General features: G+C 37.8%; 1 protein-coding gene across 1 annotated transcript in view; it reads right to left on the bottom strand.

Annotated features, from left to right (window-relative positions):
• The window catches only part of LOC121866314 (ribonuclease P protein subunit p14-like), a gene marked incomplete at its 5' end in the record, with an annotated part of 54,066 nt that extends 38,446 nt beyond the window's left edge, over positions 1-15,620 (bottom strand). The window contains 1 exon segment of the mRNA XM_042365934.1: positions 15,531-15,620. Coding sequence (XP_042221868.1) covers positions 15,531-15,620 — 90 coding nt within the window.
• Between the last annotated feature and the right edge of the window lie 1,029 nt (positions 15,621-16,649).

Raw genomic sequence — 16,649 nt, 5'->3', positions numbered from 1 at the left:
GTATTTGTAGTATAGTACTGTAGTGTGCACAAGTACATGGCTGTATTTGTAGTATAGTACTGTGGTGTGCACAAGTACATGGCTGTATTTGTAGTATAGCACTGTAGTGTGCACAAGTACATGGCTGTATTTGTAGTATAGTACTGTAGTGTGCACAAGTACATGGTTGTATTTGTAGTATAGTACTGTAGTACTGTAGTGTGCACAAGTACATGGCTGTATTTGTAGTATAGTACTGCAGTGTGCACAAGTACATGGCTGTATTTGTAGTATAGTAATGTAGTGTGCACAAGTACATGGCTGTATTTGTAGTATAGTAGTGTAGTGTGCACAAGTACATGGTTGTATTTGTAGTATAGTACTGTAGTGTGCACAAGTACATGTCTGTATTTGTAGTATAGTACTGTAGTGTGCACAAGTACATGGCTGTATTTGTAGTATAGTACTGTAGTGTGCATAAGTACATGGTTGTATTTGTAGTATACCCTGTAGTACTGTAGTGTGCACAAGTACATATGTTGTAGTATAGTACTGTAGTGTGCACAAGTACATGGTTGTATTTGTAGTATAGTACTGTAGTACTGTAGTGTGCACAAGTACATGGCTGTATTTGTAGTATAATACTGTAGTGTGCACAAGTACATGGCTGTATTTGTAGTATAGTACTGTAGTGTGCACAAGTACATGATTGTATTTGTAGTATACCCTGTAGTACTGTAGTGTGCACAAGTACATGGCTGTATTTGTAGTATAGTACTGTAGTGTGCACAAGTACATGGCTGTATTTGTAGTATAGTACTGTAGTGTGCACAAGTACATGGTTGTATTTGTTCTATAGTACTGTAGTGTGCACAAGTACATGGCTGTATTTGTAGTATAGTACTGTAGTGTGAACAAGTACATGGCTGTATTTGTAGTATAGTACTGTAGTTTGCACAAGTACATGGTTGTATTTGTAGTATAGTACTGTAGTACTGTAGTGTGCACAAGTAAATTACATGGCTGTATTTGTAGTATAGTACTGTAGTGTGCACAAGTACATGGTTGTATTTGTAGTACAGTACAGTAGTGTGCACAAGTACATGGTTGTATTTGTAGTACAGTACAGTAGTGTGCACAAGTACATGGTTGTATTTGTAGTATAGTACTGTAGTACTGCAGTGTGCACAAGTACATGGCTGTATTTGTAGTATAGTACTGTAGTGTGCACAAGTACATGGTTGTATTTGTAGTATAGTTCTGTAGTACTGTAGTGTGCACAAATACATGGCTGTATTTGTAGTATAGTACTGTAGTGTGCACAAGTTCATGGTTGTATTTGTAGTATAGTACTGTAGTGTGCACAAGTACATGGCTGTATTTGTAGTATAGTACTGCAGTGTGCACAAGTACATGGTTGTATTTGTAGTATAGTACTGTAGTGTGAACAAGTACATGGCTGTATTTGTAGTATAGTACTGTAGTGTGCACAAGTACATGGTTGTATTTGTAGTATACCCTGTAGTACTGTAGTGTCCACAAGTACATGGCTGTATTTGTAGTATAGTACTGTAGTGTGAACAAGTACATGGCTGTATTTGTAGTATAGTACTGTAGTGTGCACAAGTACATGGTTGTATTTGTAGTATACCCTGTAGTACTGGAGTGTCCACAAGTACATGGCTGTATTTGTAGTATAGTACTGTAGTGTGAACAAGTACATGGCTGTATTTGTAGTATAGTACTGTAGTGTGCACAAGTACATGGTTGTATTTGTAGTATACCCTGTAGTACTGGAGTGTCCACAAGTACATGGCTGTATTTGTAGTATAGTACTGTAGTGTGCACAAGTACATGGTTGTATTTGTAGTATAGTACTGTAGTGTCCACAAGTACATGGCTGTATTTGTAGTATAGTACTGTAGTGTGCACAATACATGGCTGTATTTGTAGTATAGTACTGTAGTACTGTAGTGTCCACAAGTACATGGCTGTATTTGTAGTATAGTACTGTAGTACTGTAGTGTCCACAAGTACATGGCTGTATTTGTAGTATAGTACTGTAGTGTGCACAAGTACATGGTTGTATTTTAAGTATAGTACTGTAGTGTGCATAAGTACATGGTTGTATTTGTAGTATAGTACTGTAGTGTGCACAAGTACATGGTTGTATTTGTAGTATAGTACTGTAGTGTGCACAAGTACATGGCTGTATTTGTAGTATACCCTGTAGTACTGTAGTGTCCACAAGTTAATGGTTGTATTTGTAGTATACCCTGTAGTACTGTAGTGTGCACAAACACATGGTTGTATTTGTAGTATAGTACTGGTGTAGTGCATGGTTGTTGCATGGTATATGTACTGTAGTGTGCAGTACATGGTTGTATTGTAGTATAGTGCAGGTAGCACAAGTACATGGTTGTATTTGTAGTATAGTACTGTAGTGCACAAGTACATGGTTGTATTTGTAGTATAGCTACAGTGTGCACAAGTACATGGTTGTATTTGTAGTATAGTACTGTAGTGTGCACAAATTACATGGTTGTATTTGTATGAGTATGTAGTACTGCAGTGTGCACAAGTACATGGTTGTATTTGTAGTATAGTACTGTAGTGTGCACAAGTACATGGTTGTATTTGTAGTATAGTACTGTAGTGTGCACAAGTACATGGTTTTATTTGTAGTATAGTACTGAAGTGTGCACAAGTACATGGTTGTATTTGTAGTATAGTACTGTAGTACTGTAGTGTGCACAAGTACATGGTTGTATTTGTAGTATAGTACTGCACTGTGCACAAGTACATGGTTGTATTTGCAGTATAGTACTGTAGTGTGCACAAGTACATGGTTGTATTTGTAGTTTAGTACTGTAGTGTGCACAAGTACATGGTTGTATTTGTAGTATAGTGCTGTAGTGTGCACAAGTACATGGTTGTATTTGTAGTATAGTACTGTAGTACTGTAGTGTGCACAAGTACATGGTTGTATTTGTAGTATAGTACTGTAGTGTGCACAAGTACATGGCTGTATTTGTAGTATAGTACTGTAGTGTGCACAAGTACATGGCTGTATTTGTAGTATAGTACTGTAGTGTGCACAAGTACATGGTTGTATTTGTAGTATAGTACTGTAGTACTGTAGTGTGCACAAGTACATGGTTGTATTTGTAGTATAGTACTGTAGTGTGCACAAGTACATGGTTGTATTTGCAGTATAGTACTGTAGTGTGCACAAGTACATGGTTGTATTTGTAGTTTAGTACTGTAGTGTGCACAAGTACATGGTTGTATTTGTAGTTTAGTACTGTAGTGTGCACAAGTACATGGTTGTATTTGTAGTATAGTACTGTAGTGTGCACAAGTACATGGCTGTATTTGTAGTATAGTACAGTCAACCCTCGCTTTACATGGTCCCACATTCCACATTCCGCATTTCCACGTTTACGCGGTACCCTGCCGAAACAGGAATGCTCACATTCCGCGGTGCGTGCACCCCTTTACGCGGAGAGCGGCTGGCGAGCCGCACCATTTTTGGATCCAAACTTCCCGCCATCTCTCCCGCCATCCGCCATGTTGTGTAAGGGGCGCGAGCACGGTGCGCACAAGGTCGCCCAGTCATCAAAACATTACCGAGTTCTTCACCCCCCACCCACCACAGCCGGCCCAAGTCAGTGATAGTGATAATTATAGTGAGGATATGGACTCATATGACTTTGAGGGGTTTGACAAAGAGGCCCTGCAAGCCTCTGTGGTGGATAGTGATACAGTTGATACAAGTGATACAGGTGAGGGCCAATAATCTGCCCTCTGCCTCGGAACCAACCACCCATCCCCGTGTGCCCAGCCATCTTTTCTACTAATGTAAGTGTTAAAAAACCTAATATTTTCGATATTTCTCTTAATTATTAATTGTGTGTGCATACCATCATAAAGTTAAGATAATATTTTTACTACAACATAGTTGTGTGTCGTCAAAAAGTGGAGTTTGGGTGTTGGCCCGGTCTCTATTTCAATTAATCCCATATGTTATGTTGTTCACTTTACGCATTTCTCACTTTCCGCAGTACCCTGTGGGTTGAATTAACCGCGTAAAGTAAGGGTTGACTGTACTGTAGTGTGCACAAGTACATGGTTGTATTTGTAGTATAGAACTGTAGTGTGCACAAGTACATGGTTGTATTTGTAGTATAGTACTATAGTGTGCACAACTACATGGCTGTATTTGTAGTATAGTACTGTAGTGTGCACAAGTACATGGTTGTATTTGTAGTATAGTACTGTAGTGTGCACAAGTACATGGTTGTATTTGTAGTATAGTACTGTAGTGTGCACAACTACATGGCTGTATTTGTAGTATAGTATTGTAGTGTGCACAAGTACACGGTTGTATTTGTAGTATAGTACTGTAGTACTGTAGTGTGCACAAGTACATGGTTGTATTTGTAGTATAGTACTGTAGTACTGTAGTGTGCACAAGTACATGGTTGTATTTGTAGTATAGTACTGTAGTGTGCACAAGTTGAGTGCGATGAGATATGCAAATTTTAATTTCCTTCAATTTGAAACACTAAGTTAGGATAAATTTAGTTAATTCCTGTTATAGGCAGTCATAATTTATAATAAGATGCCTGAGGGTTTCAAGAGTATAGATTACACTTTTCTTTAATATAACATAAATCATTCCACTCGCAGAAATCACCTTAGAGTGTACAGTGAGTTCTGCTATAACGCTTGTTTTGATAACACGAATTTGCTCTAACGCGATTTATGAATTAGGAACGATATTTGTATAACGCGAACGCTTGTTTGCTATAACGCGATTTTTGCTTACTATTTCTCCAATTTTGTGGTATAAACTGTGAATATGGTAAAGAAGAATATCTCCAAGAAGCGTTCTGGTGATAGAATTCCCGGTGATGATCGAAAAAGAAAGGATATAACACTTGAAGAGAAGCTCGATGTTATCAACCTCAAAATCACCCTTCTCCCCCATCAAGTTACATTCATATTTTTTCAAGGTAAAGTGTTACATTTACTGTATGATTTCATTATTAGATATGAATGTAACATTTATTTAGACTGTGCTATCCTTTGTGTTAGGCTAACTACTAAATTTTTTCGATTTCGAGTAGTAATCTGAACCTAACCCTATTTTCTCCATAAGCCCTGTTATTTCTATTACGCGATTTTCTATAACACGATATTTTACAAGAACACAATTATCGAGTTATACTGTATACTGAACTGTAACGTGTTACCTGTTTGGACAGTTGGTTACATCCTTGTTAAGCAGATTATTGTGAAAAGAGATATCTTTTACTTTCTACCCTCGCCCCTCACATAAAAGTGGCTCTCACATAATAGTGCCTCTCACGTAACTGACTCTCACATAACACTGTAGTGACTCTGACATAATAGTGGCTCTTACCTAATAGTGACTCAAGCATAACACTGATGTGACTCTCACATAATAATGCCTCTTACATAAATCTGTAGTGGCTCTCACATAAAAGTGGGTCATATAATACGAGTGGCTCTTACATAATAGTGACTCTTACATAACACTGTAGTGCCTCTCACACAATAGTGGCTCTTACATAATAGTGGCTCTTACATATTAGTGTCTTCTACATAATACTGCAATTACTCTCATATAATGGCAGCTTTTACATAATAGTGACTCGTACATAATAGTGACTCTTACATAATCATGACTCTTACATAAAAGTGGCTATTACATAATAGTGGCTCTTACATAATAGTGACTCTCACATAATAGTGGCTCTCACATAATACAGTACAGTAGTGACTCTTACATAATAGTGGCTCTTACATATGAGTGACTTTTACATAATACTGCAGTGACTCACATAATAGTGACTCTTACATAATACTGTAGTGACTCTCATGCGAGTGGCTCTCACATAATAGTGACTCTCACATAATATAGTACAGAAGTGGCTCTCACATAATAGTGACTCTCACATAATATAGTACAGAAGTGGCTCTTACATAATAGTGGCTCTCATATAATACAGTACAGTAGTGACTCTTACATAATAGTGGCTCTTAACATATGAGTGACTTTTACATAATACTGCAGTGACTCCCATGCGACAGTGGTTCTCACATAATACTGTAGTGACTCTCACATGATAATGGGTCATTACATAATAGTGACTCACATAACAGCGGCTCTTACATAATAGTGGCTCTCACATTATACTGTAGTGGCTCCTACATAATAGTGGCTCTCACATAATACTGTAGTGGCTCTCACATAATACTGTAGTGGCTCTCACATAATACTGTAGTGGCTCTCACATAATACTGTAGTGGCTCTCACATAATACTGTAGTGACTCACATAATACTGTAGTGGCTCTCACATAATACTGTAATGACTCTCACATAATACTGGAGTGGCTCCTACATAATAGTGGCTCTCACATAATACTGTAGTGGCTCTCACATAATACTGTAGTGACTCACATAATACTGTAGTGGCTCTCACATAATACTGTAATGACTCTCACATAATACTGGAGTGGCTCCTACATAATAGTGGTTATCACATTGTAGTGGACCTCTCCCCTACAAACTATATCCGCATTCCAATGCGACAGTATCCTAGCAACCAAAGGAGCGGCCCGGGGGGGGGGTCACCAGCTGCTACCGTATCCTAGCAACCAAAGGAGCGGCCCGGGGTGTGTGTGTGTGTGTGGTCGCCATCTGCTACGTCTTCCCCTAGCAACGGAGTCGAGAAACTGGCGAGTTCCCACGGGTTTACGTCTGGCTGCTGTGTATATAAGCTCGAATTCTCTCCACTGAGATTCATTCTACCCTACGTTCCTGAACACGCAACTCCTCCTCCAAGCAAGCTCCTCGCTGTCCAGCCCTCATTCAACATGGAGGACAGCAACACGCAACATCTCCTCTAACGAAGCTCCTGCACAGATACCTCTTCAAGCACGCTACTCACTGAACGTATCTTCCAAGCAAGCTCCTCACCACACGGCATCACCAGCACCAGACTGTCTTGTATACAAAATATTTTATATAAGAAAACCACCATCTAGAGTTTCTATCCATCCATCCTGAGTGCTAGACACATAATATCACGAGCCCCCACAACATAATACTGTAGTGGCTCTCACATAATACTGTAGTGACTCTCACATAAGTGACTCACATAATAGTGGCTCTCACACAATACTAATGTGGTTCTCACATAATACTGTAGTGGCTCTCATAATACTGTAGTGGCTCTCACATAATACTGTAGTGACTCTCACATAAGTGACTCACATAATACTGTAGTGGCTCTCACACAATACTGTGGTGGCGCTCACATAATACTGTAGTGGCTCTCAAATAATACTGTAGTGGCTCTCACATAATACTGTAGTGACTCTCACATAAGTGACTCACATAATAGTGGCTCTCACACAATACTAATGTGGTTCTCACATAATACTGTAGTGGCTCACATAATACTGCAGTGGCTCTCACATAAGTGACTCACATAATACTGTAGTGGCTCTCACACAATACTGTGGTGGCGCTCACATAATACTGTAGTGGCTCTCAAATAATACTGTAGTGGCTCTCACATAATACTGTAGTGACTCTCACATAAGTAACTCACATAATACTGTTGTGGTTCTCACATAATACTGTAGTGGCTCTCACATATTACTGTAGTGGCTCTCACATAATACTGTAGTGACTCTCACATAAGTGACTCACATAATAGTGGCTCTCACACAATACTGTTGTGGCTCTCACACAAACTGTTGTGGCTCACATAATACGGTAGTGGCTCTCACATAATACTGTAGTGGCTCCCACAAAATACTGTAGTGACTCTCACATAATAGTGGCTCTCACACAATACTGTTGTGGCTCTCACACAATACTGTAGTGGCTCTCACATAATACTGTAGTGACTCACATAATACTGTAGTGGCTCTGACATAATACTGTAGTGGCCCTCACATAATAGTGACTCGCATAATACTGTAGTGGCTCTGACATAATACCGTAGTGACTCTCACATGATAGTGACTCACATAATACTGCAGTGGCTCTCACATAATACTGAATTGGATCTCACATAATACTGTAGTGGCTCTCACATAAAACTGTAGTGACTCTCACATAATACTGTAGTGGCTCTCATATCATACTGCAATGACTCTCACATAATACTTTAGTGGCTCTCACATAATACCTTAGTGACTCACACATAATCCTGTAGTGACTCTTACATAATACTGTGGTGGCTCTCACATAATACTGACCTTTAAATAATACTGTAGCAACTCTCACATAATACTGTGGTGGCTCTCACATAATACTGTGGTGGCTCTCACATAATACTGTAGTGGCTCTCACATAATACTGTGGTGGCTCTCACATAATAGTGACCTTTAAATAATACTGTAGCAACTCTCACATAATACTGTGGTGGCTCTCACATAATACTGTAGTGGCTCTCACATAATACTGCAGTGAATCACAAAATAGTGGCTCTCACATAATAGTGACTCTCACATAATACTGTAGTGACTCTTACATAATACTGTAGTGACTTTGACATAATAATGTAGTGACTCTCACATAATACTGTAGTGGCTCACATAATACTGCAGTGAATCACAAAATAGTGGCTTTCACATAACAGTGACTCTCACATAATACTGTAGTGGCTCTCACATAATACTGCAGTGACTCTCACATAATACTGCAGTGATCAAGATAATACCAGTGGACTCTCATGACATCAAAAATTTCACATTGCAGTGACTCTCACATAATACTGCAGTGACTCGCATAATACTGTAGTGTGGACTTCCACATATCACTGCAGTGACTCCTGCATAATACCGTAGTGACTACACTGTAGTGGTTTCACATAATACTGCAGTGACTCTCACATAATACTGTAGTGGCTCTCACATAATACTGCAGTGGCTCTCACATAATACTGTTGTGACTCTCACATAATACTGCAGTGACTCTCTCATAATACTGTAGTGACTCTCACATAATACTGTAGTGGCTCTCACATAATACTGCAGTGGCTCTCACATAATACTGTTGTGACTCTCACATAATACTGCAGTGACTCTCTCATAATACTGTAGTGACTCTCACATAATACTGTAGTGACTCTCACATAATACTGTAGTGACTCTCACATAATACTGCAGTGGCTCTCACATAATACTGCAGTGACTCTCACATAATACTGCAGTGGCTCTCACATAATACTGTAGTGACTCTCACATAATACTGCAGTGACTCTCACATAATACTGCAGTGATTCTCACATAATACTGCAGTGGCTCTCACATAATACTGCAGTGACTCTCACATAATACTGTAGTGACTCTCACATACTGTAGTGGCTCTCACATAATACTGCAGTGAATCACAAAATGGTGGCTCTCACATAACAGTGACTCTCACATAATACTGTAGTGGCTCTCACATAATACTGTAGTGAGTTTCACATAATACTGTAGTGACTCACATAATACTGTAGTGGCTCTCACATAATACTGTAGTGAGTCTCACATAATACTGGATTGGCTCTCACATAATACTGCAGTGAATCACAAAATAGTGGCTCTCACATAACAGTGACTCTCACATAATACTGTAGTGACTGTCACATAATACTGCAGTGGCTCTCACATAATACTGTAGTGACTCTCACATAATATTGTAGTGACTCTCACATTGTAACAATGTCATGAGTTTCCCACCACTAGAGAGTTCCCGCTAATTTTGAGCCAATAGTGTGAACGCCATAGGCCTGTCTTCGACCAATGAGAAAACGTATGAGGCGTGACGTCATGAAGTTTTGGCGTCCCTTGTGGGCTCACTCGGTTTGAATAGCAGAGTCTGTGCTGGAATTTTGTGTAGGGAGGTGTGGGAGGTCTGTGGTGGCGACATGGTAGGTATTTGGGTGTATTCTATTTGGTAAATCCTTAAGTTCCCATTTGTTGTGAGATACGTGGTCCCCGTTTACTAACTAGGAACATAGGTATATTATTTTGAAGTGTAGCTGTTAAACCCTAATTCAATATACGTATACAGTAACCGTTAATAAGAGTCCTACTTCATCCCTCCCTTATTAAGAAAATGTGATGTGTTATAAATGTCTTGGTATTATGCAGTAGTACGGTGAGTCCTATACAGTATATATAATAACCAGGGCCGGCTTCAGGAGTGGGCAAAGTGGGCAGCTGCCCAGGGGCCTCCACATATTACAATATTTTATTTATTTGTTTATTCATTTGGATTATTCTTATTTTCATTCATTAAAATTCATGTTTATCTATTCCATCACGTAAAACTATGTTCAGCAAGAAGCGTGATAGAAATTAGGCTAGCTACTCCTTGAAATTCATGAATACCTGGAAGGAAGATGTCAAAAATTGGGGATTATTCACAGACACGCAAGCGTCAACGTAATGTACGACTCAATCCATTGGATTATGGACGATCAGAAGAAGCAGCCGACTCACAGTCAGAATTTCCTTCCAGCAATTGATCAGTTCCTGAGTTCACTGGTTCAACGGTTAAATGTCTATGAGGAAACCTGTTCACTTTTCGGGTTCTTGTCTAAACTGGAGTCAATGAATTGTGACGAAATTGAAGCAGCTGCAGCAAAATTGGTTGCTGAGTAAAAAAATGATTTGGATCAAACACTTGGAGTTGAACTTGTGCAGTTTACAGCATTCTTCACTCAATTTCTTGAAGACGAAGATGATGAGAAAGGGAGGGCACATTACCTTTACAAGCTGTTGATAGACAAGAAAGTTGTAGATACATTTCCAAATGTTGAAATAATACTACTGATGTACTTGGTGCTCGTGGTCACAAATTGTTCTGGAGAACGTTCTTTCAGTAAAATGAAGTTTATTAAAAACAGACTTCGTACTACAATGTGTCATGATAGGCTCAGCCACCTGGCTTTGATGAGTATCGAATATGACATCCTCAGAGAGATTGACTTTGAAAAGTTGATCAAAACCGTTGCAGCGGCCAGGTCACGTAAAGTGCCTGGTCTGTAAATAGAGGTAATGATTATTTTCTATTTTGCAATTGATCAATGTTTGTGTTCAATATATCCATTATCCATGGTAGATGGCAGTTATTTTTATTAAAATTCTTGTTTTTTCCAACATGTTCATACTTTTGTTATAATTTTATCAAATTCATTAAATTGTTTATTTGTTTTACTATTGGATGCAAAACTTCAATTTTATTTATAGTCGAGTTAATACTTATTGTGAATCTATCTGACCTTGGACTTAAAGAAGCCTATACATGCATTCTTGGACATAACCATTATTTGAGTAGAGGTTTGTCTGATTAATAATGCAAAGAATCATCTCTCTGTAATAACTAATAATATATTCTTTTCTGTGAAGTCTCTTGAAAATTTTTGACATGTACGGTAGTAGCTATATCATGGCTGGTCGACTTGAAACCACATGAATGACTCCAGTCATGTCTCACTTTTGTGTGTGTGTGTTGGGAATTTGTACACTATCAATAAATATACAGTTAATTAAAAATTTCTCAATGTTCTAATTTCCTCAATATACAGTTGTACCCCGCTTAACGCGGTTTCACTTAACGCGATTTCTCATATACGCGGTGCCTCGCCAGAACCGAAGTTTCACTTAACGAGGTTCATCTACTCATATACGCGGTGAAGTATAATATATATTTTTTTTATTTAGCTCATAAAATTCATACAAATTATCCGGCCAGAATATAATTTACATTGCTGGAATTCTTACAATTTGATGATCATTTTGAATATAAACATCATAGATTTTGCATTAGACATACAAATTTTAGATATAATGTTTACTCTGAGTAAATATGTTATCTTTTGTGCAAAATATATGACATTTATATTCAAAATATTCCTGGTCTTACAAGGAATCCAGCAATGTCAATTATATTATCCTAACTTTAGTTTGAGGTATTATTTATTAAAATCTAGTGGTTTTCCCCCAAAAATTTCTCAGAGAGGGAAGAGCCAGCAGTGTAGTGTGAGAAGAGGGGGAGGGAGTCGAGTCCATTATTTGAATGGACATTAACTTGGCGACTGTATTTCTCTATTTCTCTTAAGTATTAATTGTGTGCATGTACCATCATAAAATTAAGATGTTATTTTTACTAGAACATAGTTGTGTGTCGTCAAAAAGTGGAGTTTGGGGGTCGGGCCAGTCTCTATTGGAATTAATCCCATATGTTCTGTTGTTCACTTTACGCGGTTTTCACTTAACGCGGTAACCTCTGGGTTCAATTGACCGCGTTAAGCGGGGTACAACTGTAACTGCATATGGCTTCAAAATTCTCCAAAGAAGTGTTCAAATTTCAAAATTTTCCCAGATGTTTAGGCTCGCTTCACTCACCACCCCACCCTCTTGGGTAGTTATAATGAGGGGGGCCTCCACAAAGAGGCTGCCCATGGGCCTCCACAGGTCTAAATCCGGCAGTGATAATAACTATCCTATATTTCCCCTCTGTGAAGTATTGATATCTTAGTCCCTCTAACCAGCTCCCGGCTGAGTCTCCCCATGGTGTAGGCCTTTCTAGCCTAACCACAAGCCGTTAGACCTGTACTCCCCCTCCCCAAACGTAAACAATTAACTCCCTCACCCTCTCCACCTCTCACGAGTATAAAGAGAAAGAAGAATAAGTACAGTATATAAATAAATATAAGGAATTAAAAAGACAATAAAAGATTAATTTGTTCCATAAAATATGTCATATTAAATATTAGGGACACATAATATTTGTTACAACATAATACTGTAGTAAGTCTCACATAGTAGTGTAGTGGCTCTCACATAATAATGTAGTGGCTCTCACATAATATTGTAGTGACTCTCACATAATACTGTAGTGGCTCTCACATAATAATGTAGTGGCTCTCACATAATATTGTAGTGACTCTCACATAATACTGTAGTGAGTCTCACATAATACTGTAGTGGCTCTCACATAATACTGTAGTGACTCTCACATAATATTGTAGTGACTCTCACATAATACTGTAGTGGCTCTCACATAATAATGTAGTGGCTCTCACATAATATTGTAGTGACTCTCACATAATACTGTAGTGAGTCTCACATAATACTGTAGTGGCTCTCACATAATACTGTAGTGACTCTCACATAATATTGTAGTGACTCTCACATAATACTGTAGTGGCTCTCACATAATAATGTAGTGGCTCTCACATAATATTGTAGTGACTCTCACATAATACTGTAGTGAGTCTCACATAATACTGTAGTGGCTCTCACATAATACTGTAGTGCTCTCACATAATATTATAGTGGCTCACATATACTGTAGTGGCTCTCACATAATACTGTAGTGGCTCTCACATAATACTGTAGTGGCTCTCACATAATATTGTAGTGGCTCTCACATAATACTGTAGTGGCTCTCACATAATACTGTAGTGGCTCTCACATAATATTGTAGTGGCTCTCACATAATACTGTAGTGGCTCTCACTGTACTGCACACATCATTGTCATCCCTAAAATCTCTTTAAGTCATACTACGCTACATAACATTCAAAGCCACCGCGCTTGTAGAGTCTCAGAAAACGGGAAACGTTGGTAAAGGATAACTCATCTAATGTATGTTTATAACTCATCTAATGTATGTTTATAACTCATCTAATGCATGTTTATAACTCATCTAATGCATGTTTATAACTCATCTAATGCATGTTTATACTCATCTAATGCATGTTTATAACTCATCTAATGCATGTTTATAACTCATCTAATGCATGTTTATAACTCATCTAATGCATGTTTATAACTCATCTAATGCATGTTTATAACTCATCTAATGCATGTTTATAACTCATCTAATGCATGTTTATAACTCATCTAATGCATGTTTATAACTCATCTAATGCATGTTTATAACTCATCTAATGCATGTTTATAACTCATCTAATGCATGTTAATAACTCATCTAATGCATGTTAATAACTCATCTAATGCATGTTTATAACTCATCTAATGCATGTTTATAACTCATCTAATGTATGTTTATAACTCATCTAATGTATGTTTATAACTCATCTAATGTATGTTTATAACTCATCTAATGTATGTTTATAACTCATCTAATGTATGTTTATAACTCATCTAATGTATGTTTATAACTCATCTAATGTATGTTTATAACTCATCTAATGTATGTTTATAACTCATCTAATGTATGTTTATAACTCATCTAATGTATGTTTATAACTCATCTAATGTATGTTTATAACTCATCTAATGCATGTTTATAACTCATCTAAATGTTTATAACTCATCTAATGTATGTTTATAACTCATCTAATGTATGTTTATAACTCATCTAATGTATGTTTATAACTCATCTAATGTATGTTTATAACTCATCTAATGTATGTTTATAACTCATCTAATGTATGTTTATAACTCATCTAATGTATGTTTATAACTCATCTAATGTATGTTTATAACTCATCTAATGTATGTTTATAACTCATCTAATGTATGTTTATAACTCATCTAATGTATGTTTATAACTCATCTAATGTATGTTTATAACTCATCTAATGTATGTAATGTTTATAACTCATCTAATGTATGTTTATAACTCATCTAATGTATGTTTATAACTCATCTAATGTATGTTTATAACTCATCTAATGTATGTTTATAACTCATCTAATGTATGTTTATAACTCATCTAATGTATGTTTATAACTCATCTAATGTATGTTTATAACTCATCTAATGTATGTTTATAACTCATCTAATGTATGTTTATAACTCATCTAATGTATGTTTTATACAAATAGTACCCAGGTATGGCCATATAAGTGTATGTACTCATAGCATTAAGGAGAACTCAAGGTATCTATAGGATGATTGGGAAGGTCCAATTGATATGGACTAGTGTACTATAAGGGATAAGAGTAGATCATGTTTGAAGGTCCTTCTATTTATGTCTGTGAACAATTAGTGAACATAGCTACCGCAGGTATCAGATGAAAATATAAAAGAACATTGATTTGGAAAAAGGATAAGTGTATCAGACCTAAGTGAAGTGTTGGAAGTGATCCACAAACTATACTTCAAAGAAAATATCTTGCATGCCTCGGCATGAGCTTAATACACCTCATTATCTCATGTGACATATAACCACAGACCATACAATTATCAGAGCATCTTATGAATGTGTTCAACGATTGCAACGTGCGAGAGGAGGATCCCTAAATACAGATTGAAGTGAAGTGGATATACCCACGCCATGAAAATACGACGCTCGGCTTTTGTTCAATGTTAGCGTCTTTTCTGCCCCACGAACTGTCAAACCAGATCCTTACTTTAGTATGTAATTTAGGATTAAAATATGTAATTATAAGGCATAAGGTCACAATAAATAGGAAAGTGGAGATGTGAGAACCAGAAGAAATCAAAGTGTAAATTTAAGTTTGAAACTGTAGGCCTACTTCAGTGCGAGACGCGAGCCGTTCGTCCTTAGACGTGCCTCGCTCTTCCACCCAAACAGGTCAGTGAATCCCTTTGTGCTCCATTCAGCCCTGAAAAGACGTATTTATCAGTATTTTACATCTTAAAACCTTGCTTGATGTTATAAAGTGAAGTAATAGTTGTACTAGTGTGGTGATAAAAGCCCAACAGGCATTATACTTAGACGTGCCTCGCTCTTCCACCCAAACAGGTACCACGCGTTCTGAGCGTCGGCTATTACCGCACTGTGAAGGACGCACCATGTGTGGTGTGACTGTTTACAGCCATTATGGCCCTTCACTGTGAACCTGTGGATACCCTGCATATCACCACCCAGGATAGTAGAAAATAATTGTATGTTTGAGAAGATTCGTGGTCGCTACGTGGAGCAACCTAAGAATACCAGCCGTGGAAACAGCACCTGTACTGTACTGGTATGGTTACTCGGGAAGTAACCCCTCTACTCATCAAGAGTAGTGTGTGGATGAGGTACCTGGTATGTGTACCTAAGAATACCGAGGAGTTTCATACTTGTAGGTGTGGAGTGTACCCGGGATGTGGTGCTATGATATGACATCTGGTGCTGTAATGTAACTTGTGATGCTATACTCTAACAGGTGGTGCAGTCTGATATGTTGGGTGTTTGGTAAGAAGGAATGACCGAGGTAAGGAGGTCATAGGTTGTTGTTAAGAATGAAGAGGATAAAAGTAATTATTTGATGTAAGACGTGTATTGATGTGAAGGGTAATGAACATAATAGTTGTTCTTCTGAAGAAGGCCAATTCTTTTTGTATTATGACGGGATGCAATATGTTTTGTAAGGAATAAATTAGTTAAGTCATGTTTGATGTTTCACTCTTCTTCCCACTCTCGATTTGGTCAATGAAAAACCCAACCCAATGCCTAGCTCACTCTGCCCGCTACCTAACGAGCTACATACTGTCCAGGGGGGGTCTGGTGGCAGCAACCTTAAAATTAAGGATAGAGTTAAGTTATCCCCTTAGAATTAGTGACCCCAGAATCTGGCAGTATATCACATAATAATGTAAGGACTCTCACATAGTGCTGTAGTGGCTCTCACATAATACTGTAGTACAGG

The sequence above is a fragment of the Homarus americanus genome, unplaced genomic scaffold, assembly GCF_018991925.1.
Source record: "Homarus americanus isolate GMGI-L3 unplaced genomic scaffold, GMGI_Hamer_2.0 scaffold58074, whole genome shotgun sequence".
NCBI lineage: Eukaryota > Metazoa > Arthropoda > Malacostraca > Decapoda > Nephropidae > Homarus > Homarus americanus.
Note: the sequence above shows the minus strand (reverse complement) of the source record. Positions and strands in the feature narration are given on the sequence as shown.